This window comes from Pipistrellus hanaki (assembly GCF_964339955.1).
Source record: "Pipistrellus hanaki genome assembly, chromosome: 18".
Classification (NCBI taxonomy): domain Eukaryota; kingdom Metazoa; phylum Chordata; class Mammalia; order Chiroptera; family Vespertilionidae; genus Pipistrellus; species Pipistrellus hanaki.
In genome coordinates this window covers 37,823,853-37,846,209 of record NC_140520.1, presented here as the reverse complement: position 1 = coordinate 37,846,209, position 22,357 = coordinate 37,823,853, and the positions used below count along the sequence as shown (strand labels likewise).

Here is a 22,357-nt window from a genome sequence, read left to right as displayed (position 1 = left end):
TCCCGCAGGACAGTGGCTTGGCTGACACCAACCAGTGTCAAGGTCAGTCTCCTCGCTCACAGCGCCGGTCTCCTCGCTCACAGCGCCGTGCTGAGGCCGGGAAAGGCCCCAGGAGAGCGCCATCCACTGGCTGTCAGGAGCACCGTGCTGGGAACGCCATGCTGGGCAGGCCACCCCAGGCCTCAGTCCCGAACTCCCCAGAGCAGGGGGGCAGCCCCCGAGGAGGAGGGGCGGGGCTTGGCAGACTCTACACCCTTCTTGAGCATTTGGGCCCCATCCCTTCCAGTGTTTCCCAACCTTCTCTCATGATGAGAATCACCTGGTGGAGTTGTTAAAACACAGATTCCTGAATCCCAACTAAGAAGTGCTAAACTAGAATTTTTGAGAACATATAGGTAAAATTGCATACCTAACTTAGTGCTCTGTATATAAAATCTGTCTTAGAGCACTAGTTAAGTATACAATTTTACCTATATGTTCCCAAAAATTCTAGTTTAGCACTTCTTAGTTGGGATTCAGGAATCTGTGTTTTAACAACTCCACCAGGTGATTCTCATCATGAGAGAAGGTTGGGAAACACTGCCTTAGACCACCTCCACCGGAGAGGCTGGCTAATGAGGGCTGAGGAAGCTGGCAGCGAGGAAGGGGGCCTGGAGGGCCGGGCACGTCTGTTCCCTGAGGGGCAGCCTGGGGCTCCTGTGGCCCACGGAGAGATGGGCACCGGCCAGACTGGGGCTCAGTGAGGAAGACGGGGGACAACTGAAGAAAGTGCATGAGTTCCCTGGGGCCCGGAGGCTGGGTGATCCAGGAATGGATGCTGAGTGAGCTCCTCAGGGGGTCGTGCAGAGTCTGGGTGCCGATGAGAACAGGCTGTGAGCTGTGCTGACGCAGGGCCTGGGCCTCCGACCTCGGCAAAGAGTGGTCTGGGATGGGAGACGCCACCTGGAAAAGCCCTCCGCCCCAGGGCAGACAAGGGCACCGCAGAGGGACGGGGGCCTACGCCGCGGTGACAGGCTCACAGGCCTCGCTCTCACTCTGACTCCACCCGAGAAAGACGCCTGTTTCCCCTGAGGCTGGAACCCAGGAGGGCCACGCCCGCTCACCTGAGTTCTGTCTGTCCCATTGTTAGCACTGGCTCACAGAGGCCTGTACTGTAAGAGCATCCGGCTATGTAGACCGGCACGCAGTGTCCATGCAAAACCTACAACTAAACGTGACACGTTCAATGACGTCATTCCCGTGGTTGACGCAGGGATTGTGCCGTCTGCACGGATAAGTGGCCGGTGACGGTGTCCTGCTCTCAGGGTTCCTCCCCCAGCCCTCGTGTGAGGACTGGGACACAGAGCCAACCCGCCAGCCGGCCCATCCCTGTCGCTGCAGGTGACGGTGCGACTGTGGCCACGTCACTGAACGCCTCATCGGTCCGAGGGGGAGCAGACGGCCGCTTTATAGGGAACCACTGAGGGTGAAGTGAGGTGCTGGCACGAAACAGGTGCGTGCACAGGGAGTGGCCTTCCCACAGGCGCTGTCCTTCCCCTCGTCCACCGTAAGGTGAGGCGGCAGGCGAGGCCTGTCCCTCCCACCATGACTCTGCACTTTGTTCCAGCCAATGAGACAAAGCCCCTTGTTCGGAAGGTACCGTGTTCAAAGCCACTTGCTCGCAGGCCTTTTCTGCGGAGCGGCTATGAAATCCTCCTGACGCTGCACCAGCTCTGCGATCCCGCCCACAGGGTGTCAGCGAAGCAGCGGCCTGAGCTGCATGGTGGGATGAGACAGGCCCTGGAAGACCCAGGAAGGAGCAGTCGGGGAGTGTGCAGGGCTGCCCCCTGTGCCGTCTGTGCCCTGGGGGCCGGGGACAGTCTCTAGGGCCGGGCTGAGGTCACCAGCAGAGCTGGGAACTTGGGAGCAGCCCTGGGGGGTGGCGAGGGCTCTTATCAAGTCGGGACCTGGCTGGGACGAGGGGCCAGAAAGGACAAGGTGCCCTCCCCCTCACCTCTTCCCTTTGAGAGCGGGTTCCTGCCGCGCCCGCGCCCAGCGCCTCCCGGCTGTGCCGTGGGGAACGGAGGGCCGAGCATCTCATCCAGGAGCCGCTGGTGGAGCCTGGAACTCCAGGGAGGCCCTCGCTGAGTGGGGGGCACCGGGTCCCTCTGTTCCAGGGCTGGGGTCCAGCTGCAAACAGAGGGGCCTTTTCACATCAGGACGCTCATGAAACACAGAAACTGGCTTTGTGACTTGAGAAGCCTCTGTCATTCCTTTAGGTTTGTGTCTAAGCGGGAAGGACGAGTTCCCCAGGCGGCAGCCCCGCCCTGCGGCCGCTGACCCTGGGCTCCAGCCGGAGAAGCGCTCCGGGCCTGCTTCTGTGGCGTCTGCACAGGGCCAGTGAGAGAGTGAGGTCTGCTGAGAGCACAGGCCCAGCACGGGACAACCGACGGGAAGGCCAGGGGCGCGCTGCCAGGAGACAGCCCAGGATCAGGCGCCTCGGCCCAGGGTGCTCCGTCCAGGGGCTCCGTCCAGGGAGGGCTGTGCTCCGGGAACAGCACACGAGGCCGCAGAGCCTGGGGTCTGACCGCTGTCTCTGGGCAGGTCACCTGGGTTCCACTCTAGTTGAACAAGGTCACTGTCTCAATTCCGTCTCCTGCCAGCGGCCATCACAGGGAAGCACCTGGTGCATGGGGCTGCTGTGAGGACCAGGTGTGCGCAGACAGGAAGCACTGGGCACCCAGAACGTTAGGTACTGCGTGTGGTAGAGGCTGGGACCCGTGGCCCAGAGGGAGGGGCGCCGGGAGGCTCTCTGGGGAGAAGGGAGGGTGACCCCAGCTGGGCTGCCCAGCAGAGCACGGTGGGGACTGGCAGGTGTGACGGTTAGGGGGGACTGGCTCCTCGGCGGGGCCGGGCCAGGGCACCAGAGGTCGGGCTCCTTGCTGAAGAGTGTGAGCCTCGGGTGGCTTTGGGGCAGGAGGGTGACGTGACGGTGTGTGTTCTGAGAGGCCTCTCTGACTGAGGGGAGAGTGGATGTGGGGGGCGGGAGGCCCGTTGGGGGGCCCCCCGTGGTGGTGCAGGTGTGAGAAGCGGAGGCTGCTCTGAGGAGGAGTTGGAGGAGGAGGACGGCCGCGGGCGAGAGGGCGGCCACAAGTGCTAACGGCACCGGCAAGAACCCTGGCGGGAGCTCTTCGTCACCTGCCAGGCCCGTGCCCAGCCTGGCCCGGGCATCCGCTGGGTCCTCACCTACAAACCCCGAAGGGTGGGCGGGCGAGGCGGGAGCACATGGCTGCCCTCGGAGCTGCAGGGCAGGCAGACGGGACGCTGATCACCTTCGGTGGGATTAGAAAGGAAGGCACGTTCGGCAGGGAGGGCGTGACAGGCAGCCCCACCGCTGACAAAGGCACCAGCGGAACCCTGACCCGAATGGGTCAGCCTCATCGCAGGGTCCCAAAGGACAAAGGGGCAGGCTGCCCACTTCCAGTTACTCAGGAGATAAGCCCCGGAGCTCAGGACTGCCGACAGCCCACCAAGCGCACGTGCCCGGGTGAGAGGGAGAGAGGAGACAGACAGACAGGGAGAGGCTGATTGAGATTTATCTCCCAGGTCCACGCGCCCCGGCACTCGGTGTGGGAAAAGCTGCGAGGGAGGAGGGGCGGGACGGCTCCTCTTTATGAATGATCCTGACGTGGGTGTCACAGGAATAAAGTCAACAGATGGGGATGCGTTTGTGAGAAAGGGAAGAGACAGATGGAGCCGGGGAGCACAGCTCCCTTCAGCTGCCTCCAGGGAAGGGAGGCCCGTGACCTTACGCATTTCCTGGAGGATGAGCTCCTCCCCGGGCGGCGGGAGGCTGGGCGGAGGAGGAGCGGGTGGTCTCCCTGACGGAGCAGGAGAACCAGAGCGAAGGAGGGCGGAGCGGCCTCCCATTCATTCCCAGCAGCTCCGGCTCCTGACAGACAGGGCGTGGGCGGCTGCTCAGCTCCCAAACCCCAGATGGTGGCTCGGGCGAATCTCCAGCTCAAAGGGGACAAAGCACGCGCACAGAGCCCGGAGCACAGAGGCCACGGCACGGAGGCCACGGCACGGAGCCCACGGCACCGAGGCCATGCCACAAAGCCCATGCCATGGAGGCCACGGCACGGAGGCCACGGCACGGAGCCCGGGTGGAAGGCGACCACGGAGGAAGCCCTCCTGCTTCCCACCGGGTACCGGGTCCAGCCCTCTCTACCAATTCATTCATCTTTCTGTTTTTGTTTGTTTTGGTAATCCTCACCTGAGGATGTACAGGTATTTCCGTTGACTTTCAGGGGGAGTGGAAGAGAGAGGGAAAGACAGAAGCATCGATGTGAGAGAAACACATTGAGTGGCTGCCTCCTGCTCGAGATCTAGGCTTGGGCCGTGATGGAGGCTGCAACCAAGGTACATGCCCTTGACCGGAACTGAACCCAGGACCCTTTGGTCTGCCAGCAAACGCTCTGCCCACTGGGCCAAACCAGCCGGGGCCACTCATTCATCTTTCCACAAAAGATGAGGCCCTCTCATCAGCTCCTGCCTGTGAGAGAGGAGTTTTGGGTTTCTTTGAAAAAGCCAGTGACGGGGCGGGCTTTGGGGGACCTGACCACCTTCTACGCTTGATACCATTAAGAAGGCACACTTCAGCCCTGAGAAGATTCTCAGGCTCTGCCAGAGAAGACAGCTGGTGGGTGCCCTCAAGCTGGGCCGGGTCCATTCTCCTCAAAGGGAATGGAGGATGCACCTGCTGCACGGCCCTGGGACAAGAGAGCGAGCCACGTCTGCATCCTCAGAACCTCGACTCCCGACTCATCTTCCGTTTCCCATCAGGTTGTTTCTTCCGTGTTCGCCTTCCGAGTCAGAGGCCCCTAAACACGGAGCCAGGACAGGTGAGCCCATCTTGGGAATTCTCCCGCCCGCCTCACTCCCCCCGTCCGAGCACATCTGGCGCCCGCGCCCACCAAGGGAAAGGGCTTCTCCTCGGCCCGGGGGTAGTGGGGGGTGGTGGGGGTGGGTGGGGGTGGTGCTGGGAAGGGCCCATGTGGCAGGGGGCGCTCACCTGCTCTGGGCTGCGTGAGGGGGAGGAAGAGCCAGGCATTTTCCCCAATTCCCTCCCAGAGGCTCCTCGACTTTGAGAGGCCGCACGCCTTTTCTCAGGGAGTCAGCAGAATGGCCGGCCGTCTGTTCACAACCAAAGACAAACTCAAGCCGGACACGGCGCCGGCGCCCGAGGGCCATCCCCGCGCTTCCACGGGAGGGGGCTGACTCTGCTGGCTGCCCAGGGAACGGAACTCAAACTCAGGACCAGAGGCCAGGGGGATGGGGCAGCGGCCGAGTGGAGGACGGTCAGAACGCACTTCTCTGTCTGAGCCTCTGGCCTGGGGCTGGTCACGGCTCCTGAGCTGGTTCCTTCACTTGCCAGAGAAGCAGTGTGGCCCTGCCTCCCCCCTCACGCTCCTCTCAGCCCAGAGAAGGTGCTGCTGACACGGCTCAGGCCCAGGGCCTCCCCGAGGGCAGTCTCCGCCATTTTGCTGAAAAGGCTTTTGACCCCAAGGGCCAGTTTCTACCTTTTCCGTTCAGGGTTTTATGGCGCCTGGGACCCCAAAGACGATACGTACTTAGGACCACAGTCGCTATCTGAGTTGCTTCTTCTACCTCTGAATTAAAAGGCTCCATCAGTGGGTGAGGGTGGCTTACTCAGCGATGCTCAAATTCAGAAACAGAAGGCCAACTGGAGGGCAAGGTGGACGGACAGCAGGAAGGAAGCTGGGGCACCTCCCTCCCTCTCCGCAGGGGCCGGGAGACCCCGACTTCCTCCCCAGAAGCTCTGGGTCCTCTGCCTTCCTTGTGCTCGGGCTCTGCTTACCACCTTGTGGCCAGGACCTCCAATCTCTCCCCTGGTCTCACTTCAGCCAGTGAGCGCACACACAAAGCCATCGAGTTCCTACGGCCCTGGGCTCAGCTGCCTGGGGTTCAGGCAGGGCCAGGTCAAGGAGACGGTCAGAGAGGACCTCGCCGGAGCTGCGGCCACGGAGGGACACAATGAGGCAGCAGGTGCAGTTCAGACCGGGGACAGGGGCGAACTCAGCACCAGGATGGGAAGGGTGGGCTGTGTGCGGTGAGGGCGATCAGAAAAGCCCTGGGGCTGTGGACAGTGACAGCTGCCGTCTCTTCTTAGGGTGCTGTCCCTTTGGAGGGAAAGGGAGCTGAGACCCAGGGAGCAGGACGGATGGGACATCTGCGGTGGCTGCCAGCTCAGGCCAGACCTTCCCGTAGGAACAGGGACCCAGGACGAGCAACACAGAACCCCGAAGCAGGCTGGCACGATTCTGCCTGGAGCAGGCTGGAGGCCAGGCGACGTGGGCTCCTCCAGAGAGCTTCACGGGTCTCTGGAGCTGCCCTGCTCGGGGTGGGGCTCCCCGGCCACCCTGCCCATCGTGTCCCAGCACAACACTCAGCACCCAAGTGCGGAACGCACACCAGCTGGTCGGTCTGCTGTGCAAAGGGCTCTGCCAGGCCCACAGGTTCCCTCCATGTATGAGTTTCCAGCCCCTCCCGGTGTGTGCTGGGCACACAGTGAACATCTGGCCATTATTTCTCCCCACACGGTTAAAAACATTTAACCTCAACGTGAAAGCCCGCCACGCACCAGGCACTGCCCCGAGCGCTTCATATTATACATGCTAGCTCGTCTCCGCTGCCCCGCAGCCTGGGACGGGGAAGCTGCCCGACCCGCAGGGAGTCAGCGGCGGAGGCAGGGTTTGAACCTAAGGACAGAGGACGCCAGGCTTTTTAACCGAGCACAGGGCGATGAGCGCTGGGAGCCTGGGAGCTGTGAAGGCCAGGCCTTCCCCGTGGGGTGCTTCCTGTTTGGGGGTCAATTTAAAAATATATATATATTTTATTGATTTTTTACAGAGAGGAAGGGAGAGGAATAGAGAGCTAGAAACATCGATGAGAGAGAAACATCAACCAGCTGCCTCTTGCACACCCCCTACCGGGGATGTGCCCGCAACCAATGTACATGCCCTTGACAGGAATCGAACCTGGGACCTTTCAGTCTGCAGACCAACGCTCTACCACTTCGGCTGGGGGTCATTTTTAATGACAGCAGCAGCGATACTGCCTCTCTGCCCGTGCCCACCCACACGGACCTTCCACACACACGGTCCCAAAAGGCAGGAGGTCAGGGGTGCAGAAGGCTGCCAACACCAAGCACTCAAATCTCCGGTAATATTTTTTAAAAGAGCATGTTTCCTGGGCCTCCAGATAAATTGTGAAATGCCTTTCAGATACTAGCAGTTTGGCAAGAACGCTTGCAATCGTTATCAGATGTTCCGGTCATTTGCTGGTCTCAGCCCTCCCCGAGGCCAGTTTTTCTCTTTCCGTGAAGCAATGACCTTAACGACGGAGGCTGGAGCGCAGGTTGAGTCCTCTGACCCCGGGGCTCCATTCTGGCCCCAGGGCTGTGCGACTGGGCAGGTCCCAGGCTCTTTGGAAAGCCTGTTTCTCCAGGGAGACAGGGACCATGTGAATGCCAGCGGGCTTTACGTGAGACAGGATTGTGTGTAAGGCCGAGCGGCTCACGTCTGTCCCAGGGGCTCACCTGACAGTCAGGGGGAGACGCAGCCTGGATGTCAGAGGGAGGGACAGCTCCTGGGCCACCTGGAGCCCAGGCCCAGCCGACAGTGACAGCGCTGCTGCCCCCCTCCCTGCCCCACCCCAAGCCTGCCAGGCCGGCACTCCTGGAGACACCTTCCACTCTGAAGCGTGTTTCTCAGAAAAAGGAGAGGCTTTCCTAAAGAACCGAATTCACGGAGTTGAATTGTTATTTACACAGACTTGTTTTAAAATAAACGCAGTCCTTTGAAGATCCCAGCGGGTCTGCCGATCAGCTGTTGATGGGGACCCCCCCCTCCAATCCAGCCTGGGCACAGCAAACTGCGCCGGCCCCCTGCACCCCGGGTCCCCCCGCCCCCCTGCAGGGGAAGCAGATGTGATAGTCAGGTGCTCTCTGCTAAAATGCCTCAAGTTCACAAAAAAGAAAAAGAAAAGAATGGAGAGAAATCCAGCTAAACACCACGACAGAAACAATCCCCGGCAGCTAGGCTGCCCCTCCCAGAAGCCCCGTCCGTCCCGTCCCCGGGGCCGCCGCTGAGCCTGCTGCCGGGAGGGCCCGGCCCCTCACAGTCCGTCCCTCTGACACACTTGGCTCCTGTTTCTGCCCGAGCCGCCAGGGCATGGAGCGCCTGGCCGTCTGCGGGCAGGAACCGGAGCACGTACGGCACAGCACTGGGCTGGGGGCAGAGGGGGCAGAAAGAGACTGGGTGTTGGGGACCCAGAGTGAGCCCAGTTTGTCCTCCCTCCGGCGGTGAAGCCCTCTGGTTTCCTGCCATCTGTGACGGCCTCTCTGGGGAGACCCTCTCCTTTTCCACTTGCAAACCACGGCCTGTGGCCTGCGGACACTGGGAACAGGCTGGTCTTGTTGCTCACGGCAACGGTGGAGACATCCCTTGGGGTGCTGGCGGCTGCGCCCAGTGCAGGCAGCCACCTCTGCCCACAGGTGGACCCTCACCAAACGGTGGGGGTGCGGCTTACTGCTTTACAGCCAGGGGCCCCCGCCCTGGCCCAGGAGCCAGCCGCGGGCTCCCGCAGGGCCCCTGTGGCAGTGCCGCCGCCGCAGCGGGGATCACTGGCCTTGGCGTCGGGGCCTGGGCCAGAGCCTGTCCTCTCCTCACGGTGGGTCCCCGCCCCCTCGGGGCTTCAGCGCCCCCATCTATAAAACCAGCAGCTGGGCTGGAGGACCTCAGGCACCGCCCCAAACCCCCAAGTGGGGGTGAGTCTGCTCCTCCAGGTACATTATTTTCCAGCTGCTCTCTAATCGAGATTCTGGGGTGACTGGGATCTGATAGCAGCCACTTCCGAGGTCACTGGAAGGGTAGAGGGCTGATCCGGGTGCTGGGATGGTCCCTTGGGTCTAACCCATGACCCTTGCTCGGTGCCAGCATGTTCTGAGCAGCCAAGCAAACCAGCTGGGAGGTGAGGTGAGCCCCACTCCCGTTTCCCAGGCCTCCTCGCGAGGACTAAGCGAGCGTGCGGGCAACATCCACTCTCCCGCTCCTTCACTCCGGCCACGAGGCGGGGAACCCCATGGAGTCCCTGGAATGCTGGTTCCCAACCCCGGCCGCTCGCTTACTAGCTGGGTCACAGGGGCAAGCTGCCCCCTCCGTCGGCCTCAGTCTGGCCTCCTTTCTCGGGACGGGAGGGGACGGGACGGGAGGGGTCGGGACGGGCGCCAGCTCCCCGGGCAGCGGCCGGGAAGCGGTTGGCGCTAGCAGGTGCCCAGCAAATGCTGCTGCGACTGTGCCGAGGGGCTCGTGGCCTCTGGGGAGACCGTCGGCAGATTTCTGCCCGTTCCTGAGGGTGGACTCTGGTTCTAGAAAAGAGGCTCCGGACCCCGAAGGCCGAGCAGCCATCTCCCACAGGAGGCGGGTTTCCTTTCGGGGCACGCACACCATCATCCTTCCTTACAACGCAAAGGCTGTTCATGCAAGTCTGACACAGACTCTGCAGACTGGAGTCGCTCAGAGAACCTGGTCTTGAGCCCCGAAGGCGGGGGTGGGGGGTGGGGGGGGGGACACGGGACACTTTAATGGAAGCTCCACCGGGTCTCCAGCACCTCACTGCTTGGTTATGGTTCCCTGTGCTCCCACCACCACGTGTGCCCAGGCGCCCCCCTCCCCCTCCCCCTCCTCCCTCCCCCCTCCCCCATCCCCCGGCCTGCCCCTCCAGGACCTGCACGGCAGCTGACGAGGCAATTTACTGCCTCCCGTTAGTCAGGCCCTGACAGCCTCGCGCGGCTACACAGCTCAGCCCATGAGCCGGCGCTGAAAGGCCGGCCCCGGAGGGAGCGGAGGGAGCGGGCAGGCTGCCATCACCCCCGAGGGGCACAGGCCTGATGTATTTTGTGTTAACCTGACGGCCCGGCGTTCCTCTTTGCTTTTGTTGAACATGTTTCCGTGTTCTCATCCACCCTCTCTTGTCCTCAGAGGCCTCTGGGCGCTGACCCGCCCGGAGGGGCTCCGTGGACGCAGCTCCTGTCCTGGTTGGCTGGCCGTGCACTTGGCACAGGAGGGCACTAGGGCAGGAGGCAGAGGCCTGGGCGCCAGGTCTGGTTCGACCAGTACCTGCCAGTGACCTTGAGTAGGCTATTTCATCTAACACGGGGAAAACAGCTGCCTTAAATAGGTTTCGTGGTTAATGTGAGGTTAACTATGGGAGGCCCTCTTACAAAGGGACAAAGCTGTGAATGTGTGTGTTATTAAACATATGTTGTAAAGCACACGTGTCAAACACAAGGCCCGCGGGCCAAATCCAGCCCGCCAGGCCTTGCAATGTGGCCCGCACCGCGCTGTCATCACTGCACTCTGCTGTCAGTTTATGACATTGTCAGTTTATGACTGTTCAGTAAACCATTCGGCCCGCGATTTAGGCTGGATTTTAGATTTTGGCCCCTTCTCTGATTGAGTTCGACACCCCTATAAAAGAATCTATTAGAAAGAGTCTCAGACACAATTTATTTGTGGTGCCGGTCTCGTCTGTCCCCCAGCCTGGGAACCAACCCCACACTCCCTGGCGCGGACCACATGGTTTCCATCCTCTCAGCGCGCCCAGAGCCACGGCTCAGAGCCAACCTGGAGGGTGGCTTCTGCTGGGACTTGGAAGACAGAAGACAGCCATCCCTGTGCCCCCTGGCTCCCAGTCTGGACCTTCTTGCCCGACCACACCCGCCGGTGCCCTCAGGCTGACCCAGCGTCGCCCCCTGGTGGCACGGTCGCCCTAGCAGGTGCCCAGCACTCCGGTCAGGAGAGCCCTCCACCGCGGCACCTCCCTTGGTTCCTTAGGAAACAGCACATTCACGTGCAGGCACGCGAGACACGGAACTGTTCAGGGACCTGCAAAGGTCACAGCGCTGGCACTGGGCCTCAGCGGCTGTGCCTTCAACGGGCACGGTCAGCACGACCAGCTGGCTGGCTGCCCAGCGCCTGAGCGGCAGGGTCCCGCGCCAACAGGTCTCCCAGGTGAGCATCCGGAGCCACAGGCGTGTCCCGGGAGCCGGTGGGAGAGCCAGGTCCTCCCAGGGCCTCTCTCCTCCAAGCGCTGAGCGGAGGAACGAACAATTCCCAAGGCAGCGCCTGAGGGGCCGGGCGACTGCCGGCTGGGCCGGGGCTGCCCTCGGGGCTGACAGAGGCCACGGGCAGCTCCCGGAGGAGCCTGGACGGCCAGTGTGGGGCCCTGAGCTGAGGCACCCCACCTGGCCATGAGCGCCCCACACCTCACCCATAATGTCGTCTGTTCCCCTTCCCGTGGCGGGACCTCCCAGACTCTGAACACAGTCCCTACGCCTGCACACGCACCCCCCTTCTTACGAACCCACCGCAACCCCCAACAGCTCAGTGATCTGGGTGGGCAAGACGGGGTTCGCCCATGGCTCTGTCCGGTGGGGACATCCACACTGTGGGCCTCTCTGCCCTGGGGGTGGGGGCTCCAGCCCTCCCAGGGGCCTGGCACCCGCAGGCCCTGCCTCGGAGTGGCCACCACCTGCTCTGTGGCTGCTAACTGCAGGTTCCCTCTGCTCTCATCACGGCCAATCACAGATCACAGCCACTTCCTGTGGTTCGTGTTCACACAACGAGCTACTGCCCTCTGTGGTCCGTGGCAACTTTTCCCACCAGGGGGCCTGGCTGAGAGAGTGGCAGGATCACCGACTTGAATCCCGAGGACAAAGCTGAGCGTCTCCCCAAACGCCAGGGAAAAGCTGGGCCAGTGATGGCAGGAACCTTAGCCAGGAGGTCTGTGTGCTGACACGAACGGAATGCTAACCTGTCCCGCCACAGCTGGGCCCGGCAGGACCAGGGGCCAGAGGCATCCCAGCTCAGCCAATCGCTGGACGTGAGGCCTCAGGCAAATCCCCTGACCTCCCCATCCTGTCTCCCATCGATAGCAGGACAGAATCACAGCATCCAGCTCACAGGCCGCAGGGAGGGCCAGAAGGGTCATGCGAGCGGGAGGGAGGGGTCGGGGATGGGTCCTGAGGCCCTGCCTTCCTCACCAGGCCCTGCACTTCCTCACCCAGACGCCCTCTTTCTTGACCTGGAACTTCGTGAAGCACTTGCAGATCGGCCTGGACAGCAATGACCTCGCTGCCACGGGGAAGGTCACAGACACCCTGCGGGCGGCCCACACGCCTCTGCCGGCTTCCACGTCCCCCAGCACTGTGCAGCGATCTTAGCACCCCAGGATCTCCAAACTGTGTCTTTTCTAACCCCCATTGATTTCTCCCCTGAACCCCCGAGTTCTTTCTCCATCATTTGTCACCCACCCCCCACCCCCATCCCCACCTCGGGACTCAGCGTTGTGTTTTATCTGCAGTCAGCTAATGCTCTGATAAGATCTGCACCCCTCCCGCCTCCCTCCTGGGAGATGGAGAGATTACAGGCCCAGGGTCAGGCCAGTCAAGGGCACTCAGGGCTTCCCTGGGGACAGGAAGTGGCTCTAGACCAGGGGCCCCCAGTGTTTCTGGTGAGAAACAGCTCTGGCTACTTCCTGGTCAGGAGCCTGTGCCTGGGAACGGAGTGCGACTGGGGGGATGGGTGTGGGCACAAGTGGCCTGGACACCCATCGGGCTCCTTGGACAGACAGGGCAAGCTGGGTCCGCAGGAGGCATCTCGGTGGGCAGCGAAGGACCCACCCATGGCCACACTGCATGCCCAGGCAGCGGGGAACGCGGGAGGTTGGCTTTGGGGCACTGGTGGCTGGGCAGGGCGGGCATCTCAGCAATAGCCAGTCTCGCGTCCACAGTCCTGGCTCAGGCCTGAGTGGGTCCTGCGGGCGGAGCAGGACTACGGCAGGCTCTCTGTCACGTCTCCTTGGGGACTTAGAGGCTGCGGTGTTTGCTGAACACCATTCCCGGCTCCTGCTGCACAGGGGCCACAGGGACAGAGGACATGGCAGAGGAAGCCTGTGCCGAGGAGGCAGCGCGGAACAAAATGGCAGGAAGCACCGCGACGGAAACTGTCCGCGTGCTGAGGGCGGCGGAGGGTCCAGACCCCAGCACGTGTGGGGTCGGCTCAGGTTTAAGAGGAAAAGCTAACACGAGGAGAAGAAAGACTATTTGAGGTCAGACAAATGGCTCATTTATTTATCTCCGTCAGATGTTTCTTGACCCTGTGCTGGGGCCCAGCGCTGTTCGTTCATCGAGAATAAAACCGACTGAGGTTGCAGGAGCCGAGGCAGTGGAAACCAGCGCGCAATTCTCTCCCTGCGTGGACCGTACCCGGTGGAGGGAAAGACTGCCCTAAAGAGGGGGAGGCAGGGCTCTCTGCAGAGCTAGTCGCTGAGACCTGGAGGGGGAGTGGGATTTGCTAGGAGAGGGTGGGCACGGAGAGTACCTCAGACAGAGCAGCCCATGAAGAGTCTGGGTTGGGACCAAGCTGGTCCCTTGGGAGAAATGGGAAAAGCTGGCCTGGCTTGGGGACAGAATTCAGAGAGTGGGAGACATGCTCAAAGTTCACCTGATTGCATGGAAGTCACTAAAGGGCGTAAGCAAAAAAAGTGGTAGCACTTACATCTTTAAAACGTCACTCAGGCCGCCGTGCGGGGAAGGACCAGGAGGCGAGGAGTTTGGTTAGAAAGCCTCTGTCGGAGCCAGGGCAGTGATGGCGACGTGTCCTGAGATGGAAGGGGTGGCCTCAGGGAGTGTGGCCGGACAGAGCTATCCGGTGGCCGCAGGGAGTGTGGCCGGACAGAGCTATCCGGTGGTCACAGGGAATGTGGCCGGACAGAGCTATCCTGGTTGCCATAGAGAGTGTGGCCAGTCAGAGCTGTCCAGGAGACGTCAGCAGGACTGGAGTGTGGGGCCGAGGTGTGGGGAGATAGCTAGAGTGACACTGATGTGGATTCGGGGTGGGCACTGCAGTCAAGGGTTCAGGTCTGAATTTGAAAAGCTTGAGATGCCACCCCGATGGCCAAGGGGAAATGTGGGTAGACACACACACACCGAAGCTGCAGGTGACTGCTTCCCGTGGAGAGCATCAGCGGCCCCTGGGATGGATGAAATCTCCCAGGGAGTAGCCCTAGCCGGCTCCAGTACGGGGTATGCAGGAGGCAGCTGATCAATGATTCTCTCTCATCATTGATGTTTCTATCTCTCTCTCCTTCTCCCTTCCTCTCTGAAATCAATAAAAGGAAGGAAGGAAGGAAGGAAGGAAGGAAGGGAGGAAGCTCGCAGGGAGCATGTAGAGCGAGCAGAGTCCTGATGAACTGCCTTTTCAGTAAGAGACAGAGGGGAAGCTGGACAAACAGCACGGCAGCTCAACGGAGGCAGTGGCGAGGCGAGGAGGCCCTCAGCCACGGGGAATGATGCTGAGGAGGTGAGTGTGACATGGACATCACAGAGGAACTGAGTGTGAGCCGTGTGGAATGAATGGAACCTGCCTGGTGGAAGGAGAGGTGACAGAGGGAGGGGTGCAGTCAGATCTCCAGTGACGGTGGCTCAAAGGGAAGACTAGAGAGACAGGCAGAGCTGAAGGAGGGGAGGGAGCTAGGACCTCCTGGCTCCTAAAGTTCCACCCAGGCCAGTGTCCTCCGCACCATGAGCCTGGGCTGATCCGAGAGTTCGTTCCCTTCCAGCTGGAGAAGACGACGCACATGGGCTCCCCATCGGCCTCAGCTTCCCCTCCTCCGACCTGGACATAGGACCCCATTTCTGGTTCAAACCTCCCTCAGGGAACCTCTTGGGTTGGACTCTATGACCCAAAACTCCCACCATAAAGGTCTCATGTCTTACTGAAAAGCCCCGTGTGCCCGGGGGGTCTGAAGGCATGGAGCCCCTCCTGATACTCCGACCTCGACTTGCTTTTTCCAGACCACACTGCCCGAGGACGTCCCCAACACCCCAGCCCCCCTCTAGAACCCTCTCCCACAGTCTCCACTCCAGCCCCACCCCCTCCCTGGCATTTGCTGTCTTCTCTTCAGAGTCAGTCTTCCTTGCCCAGTGGAATCTCGTCCATTCAAGTCCAGTCCAGTCCTCACGCCTCCAGAGAACCCTGCCCGGTGCCCCAGTCTCTCCAGCATACCCCCACCTCTCACACTGAGGAGCAGGGAAGCTGCCCACATGTTCCAGAACGCCGGGGGCCCTCAGAAACACGGGTTTGTTGACGGGCGGTCTGAAAAAAGCAGCGGCCCCTCCTCACTGACGGATGAGACCCGCGTCTCCACGGCTGCGGCAGCAGGGCTCACGAGACAATTAGTGCTCCCCATCCCGCCGCCACAGAAGCATCGGAGCCAGTTCCATCACTTGACTTCAAGTTCAAGTGAAGCTCCGACCATCATGATCCTCATCAGCTATTTCAGAACCCTATTCTTGGAAACGTTAAAAATTTAAACCACAAAAGTTCACGTTTTCTATTAAGCCATTAGAGTTTTCTTGCCGTTCTGAGTTGTGGATTTCCTCAAAAAGGCAGCTTTCTAACCCCAGTCCTCTCATCCCGTCATGCTTCGAGTAACAACAAGTGATTGCGCACAGGTGCGGGTTTTTTCCACTCGAGGGGCCGGCGGAAGTGGACATAAGACCCAGCGGACTGCAGCGACGCATGTCATTCGAGCTCCCGTTAAAAAGTTGACACTGGCCAAGTTCTCGGGCATCAGCATTTTGTGGGAATTGGTTCAATCAAATCTGGGCTCCAAGTGGCCTTAAACAGAGCAATTACTGCAGCCACAGGGGGCGGGCGGAATCTGGACACGGACCCAGCATTACGGACTTTGACTTCTCGGGGACCGTCCTTGCTCCCCGGCATCAACAACTTGAAAACCAACAACCTTACAACACTGGAAGTAGCAAAAAAACAAAACAAAACAAAACAAAAAACAACCTTAGAACACTGGAAGTAGGCAAAGCTTCCCCCAGTCCCGAAGGTGAGAACTCCGCCAGGAGAGTCAGGGAATGCGGGCCCCTCAGCCCCAGCGCTGGCACCAATTCACGCCCATCAATGTCCGCCCCCCCCCCCCATCAAGGTTATACTGCCCTCAGGGCCAGGCCTAAGGGAGGGCACCCTTACCCTGTCCGGGCCTTTCTCTGACTTGGTTGGAAAAAACAGGTTTCTAAAAAACAAAATAAAACAAAAACAAAAAAACCAGCTTGAAGAGACACGTATATAATCAAATATAATCATTCTTTTGAGGGCGTGTCTGTTTTTAAAAATGATGTGATTCACCCCAAATAACAGGTTCCCCATTTCTCAGACCCAGCCACCCCTGGGAAGGAGGAGAACGGAGTGTGGAGGCCTGAGGGCCGTGTTCACACACCTTCAGCAGAAACAGCTTTCTCCTGCCCCGAGCTTTTGTGCTGGAAAAGTGCAAACCCTCCCCGGGGAGGACGAAGTGACCTGTCAGCATTCCTTTTAGCACCTCCGACCAGCGGGCTGCCCTGCTGCAGGGAGCCTGCGAGCGGCTGCAGAAGGTGGCCTGACCCATATCCACACTCGCTGGGTGGACCTGGGGATTCTAGAGTTTGGGATTAATAACCGAAATGAGGCTGACTTCCAGAAAAGGGGCTCCCTATGGGCTGCAAGCTAATTAGGGTGCCCTGGACCTGCCCTGGAACAGCAGGAGGAACACAGGCCCAACCCTGTCAGCTGCTGCGGCCGCCACCCGCGCAGAGCCTGCTTCTGAAGGGAGGCTGGCGGGGAATTATGAACATTTAGTAAATAAGAGAGCCCTAGAGGCCACCGCACCAGCCACCGCACCAGCCTGCGGTCCGCCCCTGGTGACCGGGGAGGCTGGGTCTGCACCTGGCCGCGCACGGGCACCGGCACAGCAGCGGCGCTGCTGAAAGCAGTTGGAGAGCTCCCAGATTCGGAGGAACGGGCCCTCCCGGCGCCGCAATGAGGAAAGTTCTGGAGTAAGTTAAGACCGTGGAGCACCACACGCCCAGCGGGCGAACCTGCCAGGGTCGCTGGCACAGGCCCCCAGTCCTGCTCGGCCTGAGCCCGGTGCCCCTACTCCCGCCGCCCAGAACGCCTCCCGAGGGCGCCCGGCCAGACGGCGGTTCTGCCGGGCTGGCCACTCCAGATGGAAATGCCTCCGGCTCCCGGCCCGGGGGATCAGGGCCGGATTTCATCAGTCAGAGGAGCGCGGGCAGGATCGCCATCCCCGCCAGGGCGCCCGGGACCTGCTTCGCCAAAGGACGCGCGGCACAGCCCATGCGCCCCCGCGCTCCCCTCCGCTCCTCTCTCCACAGGTCCCCCCAAACTCTTCCCGGAAAGCCCCCAAACCACAGGCGACGCCCCGAAACCCCCAGGGCGCCGGCCAGCCACCCCCAGCTCTCTCTTGAACACTCCTCTCCGCGTCCTCTCCGCCCCGCACGGTCTCCGCGCTCGCGGGGAGCCAGACGCAAACCACGAGGAACTGCTTCGCGAGGAGCCTCCCCGCGCCCGCCCAGTCCCTGAGACAAAAGCGCAGGGAGGGGGAGAGGGAGGGAGCGGGAGGGAGGTGTAGACGGAGGATGGGAGAGCGGAGAGTAGGAGCTGGAGGAGGTTGGGGTGGGAGCGGAGCCGGGGCCGCAGGGAGAGCCGTTCCCGCCCCGCACAGCCGGTCGCTTACATGCCCAGGTCGCTGTAGGTGTTGAAGAACTCCATCTGGTTGCACGCCTGGATCCAGCCCACCACCCAGGTCTCGTGGCGGGGGATGGGGGGCATGACCACGCGCGCCGAGGCTTTGAAGTAGGGGGTCTTGTAGCGCAGGACGATGGGCGAGGTCTCCTCGATGCGCGTGGGGCACTGGTCGATGGTGGCGCACACGTCGTACACCACGATGTTCTCGCGCCGCACCCGCGCCTTGCAGGCGATGCTCTGGACGCAGCCCATCCTGCCGCCCGGCCTGCGCGGCGCGGGGCGCGGGGGCCGCCGGGGGCGCCCGTCACGCCGGCTCGGCCACGCGCCTCCCGCGCCCGGGGCGGCTCAGCGCGCGCCTAGGAGCGGGGCGCCGCCGCGGGCCATCCTCCGGGGAAGCCCCCTCCTCCCGCCGCCGCGCGGGGTCCCGGCGGCCCGCCCCCGCCCCGCCACGCCCGCCCCTCGCTCCGGCGGGGCGCGGAGCCTGCGCTCCTAGGCGGGGAGGGGCGCCCCCACCGGCTCCGGCGCCCGCGCGGAGGGCAGGGCAGGGAGCGGCGCTGCGGGGAGGGGCGCCCGCCTCGGGCCGGAGCCCGACGCCCCTGGCCGGAGAGGCGGCGGCGGCCGCATGGAGCCCGGTTCCTCTGCCGCCGCCGCGGCTGCATGAACCTCTGCACCGCGGCCGCCCCCCGCGAGCAGCGCACCCAGCGGCGGGCGGCCGGCGGCGGTGGCGGCGGAGGCGGGGGATGCGCTCCTCCGGCCCCGCCCGCGGCGGCCGCGTCAGCCCTCCCGCGGGGCCGGGGACGCCGGGGGGATGGGGAGGGTGGCGACCCGGGCGGAGGGCCGGCGGGCCGGGCGGCCGGGACGCGATCGCGGAGGAAACTGGCTGCGCGCGGAGTTTTGTCCCTCTCCGGCTGCCGTCCGCGTGGGGGGTGCTGTGCAGGGTGGGGGTGTTTAAAGGGCCTCGGGCGCCCGGCGAGGCCGACACGTGGACCGGGCCTGCAGGGCGGGGCTGCAGTGGGCGGTGCCCGGGCTGGGAGGGGCGTGGGGACCCCGCTGGAAGGAGCTGGGTGGGCGCGGGGGTTTGGAGACCCGGCTGGATGGGGCTGGGTAGGCGCGGGGGGGTGGGGACGGCTAGACGCCTTGGCCGGGCGGGGGGTGGGCGGTGGTGGTCGTGGAGGTGGGGACCAGCCCAGGAAAAGTGGGAGGGGGCGTGGGGAACAGGCCGGGGGATTGGGTGGGTGGGAGGGGTGGGGTGGCGGAGAGGGGCGCAGCGCTGTCAGGATTCAGGGTGGGAACCCTCAGTGCACGATGGAGGCAGAGAAGGGTGAGGGGAGCAGCTGTAGCTGAAAGGGGTTCTTTCTGTAGACGCTGAGGTCGGGCTCCGGCAGAGGTGCTAAGGGTAGCGGACCGAGGGTCTCCCTGCCGTTGCCCTGGGAGCTTTCTTCCCACCGGGGCCTGGGGGGAGGGTACCTAGCGCCCAGTCACCGAGATCCCAGCAGTTTCGGTCGGAGCCGGAGCGGCGGCTACTTCCTGCCTGCCTCCACGCAAACCTTCCTGCTGAAAACACGCTCTGCCAGCAGCCGCAGCGCAGCGCAGACCCAAAGCCGCACGTGGACGCCGGGCTGTGCCCCGCGCGACCCCCTAGCTGCATTGAGGTCACCCCGGGTAACCTGTGACCCGCTGAGAACAAGGGGAACAGCTCTTGTGGGAACAGGACTGGGTTTCCTGCCCAGGATACCCTGTGTGGTTTGTATCCATCTCCCCCAGGAAGCCTGGAATCTCATGGGCCCTGCGTTGTCTCTGCACATGGTGGCGACCACAGTTGTGTGTGTGAACGAATGAGAAACTAAAGAGCCTCCTGTGACCCTCCTCCCCCGCGACTGGGCATCGCATTCAGTGTGACCACATCTTGTGTCTGACATTGTGGTCAAATGAGCAGAAAAAAATATTTAGCAAAGGCTGTTCCTGGGCATCTTTTTACATTTATATTTTCAAAACTAGTAGCTTTTCTGTATTTTATGATTATGAGGCATTCACCGGTGCCCATGAGTGAAACACTCTAACAGGCCTCAGGAGGCTGCCTAAAGTTCGTCCGTAGCCAGAACAGTTGTGGTAATTTAAACATTGGTGGAGATCTAAGCACTCTTCATCCTTGTTTTAATTTTGCTGGCATCTTGATTCACTTTATAATTAACAGGAAAAAGCAGTTTGGCCCTTTGATAACACGCTTCTCTCACTTGACGAGGTAGCCCAGATCTCAGTCGAATCCCGTTAGTCCAGCAAACGCTGCCTGCCTGGGAGCCGGGCGTGTGCAGAGCACCACGGCTCAGAGGTGACCACAGCCCGGGGATCGCCGGAGACACCCGGTTAACAAGCTGCCCCTGTACATTGTGACACGGGCTTTAGTAGTGGTGTGTATCCAACCCCGTGGGACCCCGACCGGGGAGCCATGGGGCCACACCAGGCTGTCTTGAAGTAGTGACACTCAGAGCAGATCCTCAAGATGCTGACAGAGGCGCACAAAGAAGAGGAGCGTGAGAGGACGGTGGGGGCAAGAGTTGGGCAAATGCAAAATGCTGGAGGTGTGAAGAGAGACGATCATGGTCATGGTGTGGTGTGTAGGGTACGGGCATCAGACCCCGTTTTTTTTTTTTTTAGACCCCGCATCTCGATCCCCTGAGGGAGCCAGTGGATGCAAGGTTAGCGTTCTGAGAAAACTTACTTTGTCAGTGTGGAGACTAGACAACGGGAGCTACCGGCAGTGTGTTGGGATGTTGTGATGACAGGTGACCTGGCCCCGAGTGAGGGCAGCGCCCTGGGCTGGAGAAGCCTGGCTGCATTTACGAGGTAAAATCTGTTTATTTGGTAACTGATGGGAGATGCTGGGGGAAGAGTCTGGCCAACTCTGAATTGTCCAGCGTCAGCAGATAAACTCGATCCGGATGGTCTGGACCAGGAGACAGGAGGGAAGCCGGTGAGGAGGGTGCTATTATGCTAAGTTTGAGGAACTTGGAGGGTGTTTTATGCAGGGGCCAGAGTTTGCATTTCAGAGGTTATTCGATTCCAGGAAACAGACCAAGAGAAAAGCATTCAGTTGGGAGGTTTAGTTATCTTTGTTGATGTGAATTACTTATCAGTGTGCAATGTTGTGCACAAGTGTTATCCTTTGTCCTCTGGTAGCACAGGCTAAGCTTCATAAACAGGCACAGCCACGGTCCCCTCCCCCAAATTATCGGACGGTCATATAAAGGAAAAGAAATTTTTTTTTCAAACTTAAATCGAGACCATGCTCTAACAGAGTGCCAGTAAAATGTAACTCATTACTCATGCACTTGAACCCTTGACATTCTCAAAGGCTTCACCCCTGACCTTCACAAGTCTCCAAAACCATGAAAGTCACCATGACATATAACTCCCACTATAAAAAGAAGTAGAGTGTAACTGAAAAAGATGTAAGGGGCTCTTTAATGGTTTTATAACCTATGGGGCCAAGGTAATTTCTAAAACCACTTAAATAAATGTTGCTATTAAAATAAACTCCTTGCTGTATGACATCTGTACCTTATTAACTCTGTAGTTCCCTGACTCCGCAAAGAAAAACAGTCACACCAGCCTGGGAACTACTCCATGGACATCGCCGAGAAGAGCAAAGCTGTGCTGGGACAGGGCTGCCAGGCAGTGGGCGTGGGTGTAGCTGAGTGGCTGGCCTGCACCCTGGCCTCCTGGCAGGCCATTCAGAGTTGTGTCTTAGCAAATTAAACCAAGGCCGAGACCTTTCGGGTTACTCGATGGGGGCTGTTTTCCCCAAGAATATTTGCTCTGCAAATGCCAGCGGGCCTCCGCCCAGAGCTCAGAGGAGCGGACTCCCAGCGGCAGCCATTTCTCAGCGCCACTCCTGTAGCTTATCTTCCTCTCCTGGCTGCCGTCTCCCCACCCCCTCGTAGCGTCCTGGTCCTGCCTCTGCAGCACCTCCCATGCTGTCCACAGTGGTGGGGTCACACTGGACCCCCTCGGTAGGCAGTTCACTCTCCAAGGACATGTGTCATGAGGTCCTTTTGTCCAGCCTAATGCCTAGAGCCTAGGAATGAATCAATAAATATTTGGCCCTAGCCAGTTTGGCTCAGTGGATAGAGTATTGGCCTGAGGACTGAAGGGTCCTGGGTTCGATTCCGGTCAAGGACACGTACCTTGATTGCAGGCTCTTCCCTGGCCTGGACCTTGGTTGGAGCACATGCAGGAGGCAACCAATCAATGTGTTTCTCTCTCATCGATATTTCTCTCTGTCTCTCCTCCTCCCTTTGGCTTTCTCTAAAAATCAATGGGAAAATATCCTAGGGTGAGAATTTAAATAAATAAATGTTTGAATGACTTTATATGAGAAAATAATATTACCCACAACTTAACTCTAAGCTCCATCTCTTTATCTACAGCAAGCCTCTGTTTTTGTTTTTGTTTTTTTTAAATATTTTATTGAATTTTTACAGAGACGAAGGGAGAGGGATAGAGAGCTGGAAACACTGATGAGAGAGAAACATCGATCAGTTGCCTCCGCACACCTCCCACTGGGGATGTGCCCGCAACCAAAGTACATGCCCCCGACCAGAATCGAACCTGGGACCTTTCAGTCCGCAGGCTGACGCTCTATCCACTGAGCCAAAACGGCTGGGAGAAGCCTGTGTTTTGGCCCCAGTGCT

General features: G+C 60.7%; 1 protein-coding gene across 3 annotated transcripts in view; it reads right to left on the bottom strand.

Annotated features, from left to right (window-relative positions):
* The window catches only part of FAM78B (family with sequence similarity 78 member B), a 46,445-nt gene extending 28,019 nt beyond the window's left edge, over positions 1-18,426 (bottom strand). For all 3 annotated transcript variants that reach the window (XR_014793433.1, XR_014793434.1, XM_084867156.1), the window contains exon 1: positions 17,656-18,426. Coding sequence is in view for 1 of the 3 variants with exons in the window: in XM_084867156.1 (XP_084723282.1) it covers positions 17,656-17,918 (263 nt within the window). In the remaining 2 variants the exon portion in view is untranslated. The remainder of the gene's footprint in view (positions 1-17,655) is intronic.
* Positions 18,427-22,357: the final 3,931 nt, after the last annotated feature.